This window comes from Streptopelia decaocto, assembly GCF_964273445.1.
Source record: "Streptopelia decaocto genome assembly, chromosome: 7".
Taxonomy (NCBI): Eukaryota; Metazoa; Chordata; class Aves; order Columbiformes; family Columbidae; genus Streptopelia; species Streptopelia decaocto.
The window spans coordinates 66332808-66339408 of NC_138661.1; the positions used below are offsets into that span (position 1 = coordinate 66332808).

General features: G+C 37.8%; 1 protein-coding gene across 1 annotated transcript in view; it reads right to left on the minus strand.

Annotated features, from left to right (window-relative positions):
• SHANK2 (SH3 and multiple ankyrin repeat domains 2) overlaps positions 1 to 3796 on the minus strand; it is a gene marked incomplete at both ends in the record, with an annotated part of 273237 nt that extends 269441 nt beyond the window's left edge. The window contains one exon of the mRNA XM_082059244.1: positions 3593 to 3796. Coding sequence (XP_081915370.1) covers positions 3593 to 3796 — 204 coding nt within the window. The remainder of the gene's footprint in view (positions 1 to 3592) is intronic.
• Positions 3797 to 6601: the final 2805 nt, after the last annotated feature.

The window sequence follows — 6601 nt, forward strand, 5'->3', positions numbered from 1 at the left end:
TGCTCAGTGTGCAAATTAATTCTTGGAGGCGCTGCTTTCCTTCATCAAAATGTATTCAGAAAACGTAGGATTCATGAGATTAAAGGTCAATAAACCAAACACTGTCATCAGCTGGCAAGTCAGATCGCCTGTCCAGATCAACGACAAGAACAAATGTCAGCAGCACCCACAATGTCTCCATTGCCAAACTGAAGATAAAAAGAAGATCAACAAGCGATGAACAAGCACAACATGGGATACAGAAGAATTTTGGTGGAAAGTTGCAAAGGAAAACCTGGGATAGATCTGGGATGACAGTACAGACTGGAAACAAGGGAAAATGGTGGCGCCTTAAGGAAAAATGTGACTCAAGCTGCAGTTGTGACAACGGGGTTCCCACCTTCATGGGATAAAAGTTGCACAAACTAAACAAGTATTTCATCTGAGAAAGAAAAGCACTGAAGGAAAATATTCTTAACCCTAAGGGCCAATGAATACTGGAAAAAATATGGAAAGGAAACAAAAGTACGAAAAGCGATGCAGATGCAGAAAACCAAAAGCAGATACAACTTCAGCTGTTGTTTTACCAAACTGCCACTTACCAACAAACGTTTTGCATGGGAAGCCCAACATATTTAATAAAACAAACAAAAAAAAGCCACGGGAGTCAGTAAATGTTCATTACTGAAGTGGAACAGAACAAACAGATGGACAGACCCCATTCCATCTCAGCATCAGAACTGAGTAAACCATGAGTGTGAGCATTTTGATTTTAAACGCAACCCAGAGGGAGCACATACATAAAGGATAAAACCAAAGAGTGGAACAACCACGATGTGTCATTTTTTCTATAGCAGCACATCCTACTTATGATGCTTGGTACTTATCTCATACATGCAATGAAATAAAAGTGATTTACACCAGTCACTGCAGTTGAGCAAACTTTTATTCCTAGTGAGTTTAGCCAGGCATTTAAAGCTTCCCAGTGGGTTGAATTTTATCTAAAACCCTAAACTCACCTTCTTTTCAACAAACACATTCTTGATCATACTTCTAAAAACAAACAAAAGATAAAAAACTAAAACTAAATTATGCCATTTCATGCTCCTTTGATTAAACAGACTAATTTTAAACATCTCTTATGTTAATTATAATTATACAGCAAATGAGGTGTATGTTGGATTTAGTTTGTAGCTATAACCCAGCTCGTGAACTATGATCTTCTCCGGGCTTTGCTATTCTACATTCCAGCTATTTTCCTCCTGTTTGCAAAACTGAATCCAGATTTCAGTTTTGCGTGCTGATAAATTAAGTCAGAAATATATCATCTGCTATAGAACTGTTAAAAACAAGTGAGTTGCTTTTCATTGAGTGTTTATTGAAAAGGGAAAAATTGCAAGAAGTAAAGCAATAAAAACAAACAAATGAAACACCAAACCTAAAATAATTTCATTTCCTGCACAAAATTAATTTAAAAGAAAATAAGTGTTGCAAGAGTGTCAACAAATAACTTGTTATTGGTCTAAAAAACAGAGTAATGAAATAAGAGGGCTTCAGGAGGCTATCAAGGAAAGCAAATCTTCCCGTTTTACTGGATCTATTAATTGAGTGCTGATCACAATCAAAAGGTACAGGAGGGTGGTAGGATCATCAATAAAAGCCCAACCATGTCAAGTCAGAGCTTGTCTTGACACAGGACTTCACTACATGCAAAGTCCTTTTAAATTTAAGGTGTACAACACTGGATTTCAGTATTTCAGCAATACTGAAATGAAAGACTCAAGGTGACGACTGTTTCAGTCAAGATTTAATACAAATCCCACGTGTGGGCTCAGTCCTGCTCTGCCCTTTGAAGCTGCTGTGTCCAGCTCTTCCTCTTCACACAGCTTAATCTCAAACCTGATCAACTAGTGGATTGGTACTTTAATTTCAGCAGGAACAGGCTCAACCCTCATCTAATATAATCTTTAAGTACAAGAATTTATGAGATAATGCTCCCAACTCCAACGCAGATTTCTCTGAGTTTCTGCAGCTCTACAACCACACCAGAGGCCACACTGTCAAACCAGCTCTTCCCTGTCAAGCCATCTCCCATCATTCTGAAAATGAACTTAATTAATAAGAAAGGAGTAATTTCACCTGAGACAGATCTTCAGTGGCAGCACAGTATGATGTAGATCTTAGATGTCAGCCCAGAGTGATGTATGTAGCACTCATCCATAAAAAGAATGTGGTTTTATGATCATCTTTGAAATGAAAGAAGTCTGATGCCTACCATCCATTGAAAATCCCAGCAACAGCATTCAAGGAGGTCCAGGGTAATTTAGATAATTAATCACAAACTTGGACAAGTTGTGGTTCTAGATACAATCAGTAACTCCCAAGACCTTCTCCAGGATGAAATTGTTATTCAATTATTCTTATTATTACTGTCATTCCTATTGTAGCACTTGTGGAGGACAACGATTCTTACTTACAAAGTTACAACCACAAACTTTTCCACATATGTGCTCCTGACATTCCGGACATCAAATTTGACACATTCAACCATAAAAGAAACACAACTTAGTAGTTCCTTGTGAAAAAGACAAATCTGGACTGTAGATTTCTGATATGTAAGGAACATCCAAGGTTATTTGTAGTTAAAAAAGTAACTTTTCTTCCCATTTACTCAATCAGAAATTTTTACTAAATGAAAAGTCTGTTCAATTCTTTTTGCAAGATGTGAGAAATTAAATCCTTTCCTGAAAATTCTCTATTTTCATCCAATAGACGTGGGGATGTGAGATAAAGCCACAGGTCCACAAATTAGATTTCAAATGATTCTTCTAGGAAAATCAGAAAAGGTTCATTATACCCCCTCCGATATGTTTCCAGTATAAGTCGTGAGGAGGTGGGAGAGAATAAAATAGTGATTTCAAGTCATTGTAAAAGCTGTGGAACAGTACAATGCCATGTTCTGCTCTTCCTCCAAAGCAAGCGTGTTGATTTCTCTGGGTGCAAATCTGAGAAATATCACCGTGGGGTAAAGACATAGAAGAAAACGAGGAAGAAAAGATTTATTTGTGCTTCTCATTCCTCATCTTTATTCTCTATAGCCACCAGTTATCTAACAATGACATCTTGCCGTGGAGGAGGAAGAGAAATGCAAGTAATAAGGTAAAGAGAAGGAAAATTTGATGACCTCCTGCTAGACATCAGTCTAGTGTCATCACGAACTATCTCCTGAAAAGAGAAACTAGAGAAGAAAACGGGGTTGGAAATCGATGAGGCTTCCACAGACGTAACATGTGATTTGGGGGTTCATCCCTCAGCTTCTGATGAGTTTTAGATGTCTAATTCTCTTTCTTCTACCCAAAGAAGATCAAAAAAGTATTGGATTCACAATCACAGCTTTTGTCAAGTTAACGTACTGAACACACTCTCTTGGATGGCATGATGTCTTTAGTTAGGCAAGCAACACCACTGGGGTAAAAAATGTAGACATTTAAAAAAAAAGACAAATTTTGCCTGTAATACATCAAAAAACTTTAAGAAAATAGGACAGCTCTACTGCGGACTGAAGCCAGCAAAGCTAATTTTTTAATTTAAATTGTAACGCAATATCCCTTACCGTCTGCTGTAGATCAGGTATTATAATTCGGATCACTAATGTGTTGCTCTGACTGTCTTCCATTCTGCTGCTCGGCTTCTCTGCAGTTGCTCTAATTGTGTCATAAATAGTTTCTTCTTTGGAGCTGTCTGATTCGGATTCAACCGAGTAGTCGGAAAAGCTTTGTGCCATTTCATCTTCGCTCGATGTTGGGCTACGAGGCATGTTTGAGGTTTTTATCCTGCCAATACAAAGAGAAAAAGATTAAGTTATAGTTGAAGTCTTAAAAATGAATCAGCTACAAGTTGTTTGTTTCAGGTTGGGTTTTGACTTGTTTTGTTGGGTTTTTGTTTGGTTTGGATTTGCTTGTTCGTTTGGGGTTTTTTTGTTTGTTGTTTTTTGGTTTGGTTTGTTTTTTCTCTTCTCGGAAGTAAGATGTATTTAACAACAAAGCGATATGTTTTATCCTCCTTTTATTTCCTCCTGTAATTTATATGTGTAGACAAAGTACAATGGAAATAAATCTGGCTACCAGTTTACTACAGAAAGGAAGTAGGACAGGAGAAGAAAAAAAAGGGTAATAAAAGGGAAGATGACCTTTTATTCCCAGGCACATCCCATCTCCCAAAGGATCCAGAAAAACCCAGAACAATTACCAGGTTTTGTTGTAAACTGTACTGAGAACTAGCAGTGGATTTGAAGGCTACTTCTCCCAGTGTAGAAAGGCATTTCAGGACATTAATATAGGTGCTAAACTGACAGCATCCTATACATCAAGAAACTGCAATTATAAGGCTTCAATAGAAGACAGGATTTTCAAACAGCAGAATCAACCACACAATTAAATACTCCAGGGAGCCAGACAGATGCAGATGCTGCTTTGTGGTTTGTGGCTCACGCAATATCCTCTAATATCAACACTACCAAAATCTGTCTGTTATGAATACAATGTACACATACAACACAGACTTGAGGAGCAGTTTTAAACTGTGGTACAGATTAGGCTAAAATAAAAGTAATGTTTATTCCCACGTAAGGACATTTTTATTCTGAGGTCTAATAGTAAGAACAGCAGAACATTTTCCTTCTGGGTTTTTCCAACAACAGCAGCAAAACTCCTTTTTTGGTCCCACAGACTAAAATCTTCTCCAGGAAATGAAAATAATTCTTCTATGGAAAAAAAATTATGCTGGAAAAAATTGAAAAGATCATCATAAACTTTGCAGTGCTTGGTTACCATAAAATCCTTCAGTTTTCAAAGGCCAGAAAAACATTCATGTTATTTTTCATATTTTCAAGAGAAATCTCCCAAGACAACTTCTCTGCTTTTTAATGTAACAAAATCATCAGTTAAAAAAAATAAATACAATTAAATTATAAAAAAAATAAACCACCACCACAATTCCACTGTCAGGCAACATTAAAAAAAGACACTAAAAGAAAAGTAAAGCACAGAAGGGTGACCTGACTGACTTTGCCAAGGTCACTCATACACCAGGTGACCATACTGAGATATCCGAATGTATGTTTTCTATAATGTTCTCACAGTCAGATCTCCCAAAGTAAATAAGTCAAACAACAGCAGGGACTAAAAGAACCTTTTTTATCACCGTGTTTCACGATTTAGTTTGAGCCAACTAAATATCCCAACCAGATTACTCATTCCTCTCTGTCGCCCGGTCATTTATACCACAGTGATTACAAAGGGGAATAAAGGCTGCCGCTCTAATTTAGCATTTTAAGGTGACCATATGTTGGAGCCAGCAGCCGGGCCATGACAGCCCTAAAGCTTGAGGTCAAGGGCAAACATTTCCAAAGCACATCACACACCCACATCATCAAGTCTTATTGTTATTTCTGATGAAGGACAACTCCGGCGTTTATTACCCTCAGCTATAATTGCTAATGAAGACAAAACCAGTGCATTTGAAAATGGGAAAGCACGCCAGCTCACAGCAGCTTAATGCAGGGCTCTGTTTACAGGAGAAAACTCTTGAGGGAGTATTTCATTTTCTTACTGCTTCACTGAACTGTAGATTAACGCTGCTCTCCAAAGTGCCATAAGTCAATAAAAAGCATAAACATCTCAATGGCTTATTTATTTGTCTGCCAATGCCGAATCACATGAAGCCAAAACGTAGTAGGTCGATACACAATATTTAAGAGTATAAGAGGTATAAGGCCATTGAGTGTGAGGAAAAAGATATTAAGACCATCACATGGATTGTCTCTCCCTAAAGCTATTTGAGAGCAAGATATATTTCAGGGCAATGGATGCAACTCCTCTGACAGACAATTGTAAACTGCAATTAGACAGCATACAAATAAGGAGCCGAATTAGGAAAAACAAAACAACTTCCTAAGGTTTTGGCAAGTGGATTTCCATACAAAACCTACCCAGAAATGTCTCATAATGGAAGAACAAATGGAAATGACTAGCAAAAGAACCAACACCCAGGTATCAAGCACTTCAGTTTAAGAAACGGTGGGACACAGAACTGCTTGGAGGCTCAGCAACAAGGCACAAGTCACCTAATTTTCTGGAATACAGATTAAAAAAAAACAACACAAGTAACCATGAAGCTCTTATCTTTACAGAATTGCTTCAGTTTTGTCCCAGTGATATTCCAAAGACTTTTCCCCAATCAAAACTAATAACTCAGGAAAAGTAAGGTGGGTTGCCTGGCTGCCCGAGGCTTGGAGAGAAGAAAACATTGCATCCCAGGTTCCTAATTCCAAGCTGGCAATTCATTGGTTCAAAAGGATGCTACACAGCTAAAATATAGATCAGTTTTTGCTGACGTGGTTGCCTGGGGTGCCTCCTTTCATTTTCTTAAAAATATTATGCTTCCTATAGCTAAACTGATTGTATTTTATAGCAATGCGACACATCACCAGCTGCTTTTGGTATAGGGAAGAGCTGAGTGAAGAAAAGTTTCTCTGTCAACGAATAAAAACAGATTCCCAATGATCTTGGAAGCAAACTCACAATGGAAACTAAACAGCACAACAGTCTTTGCTCAGTCTCAC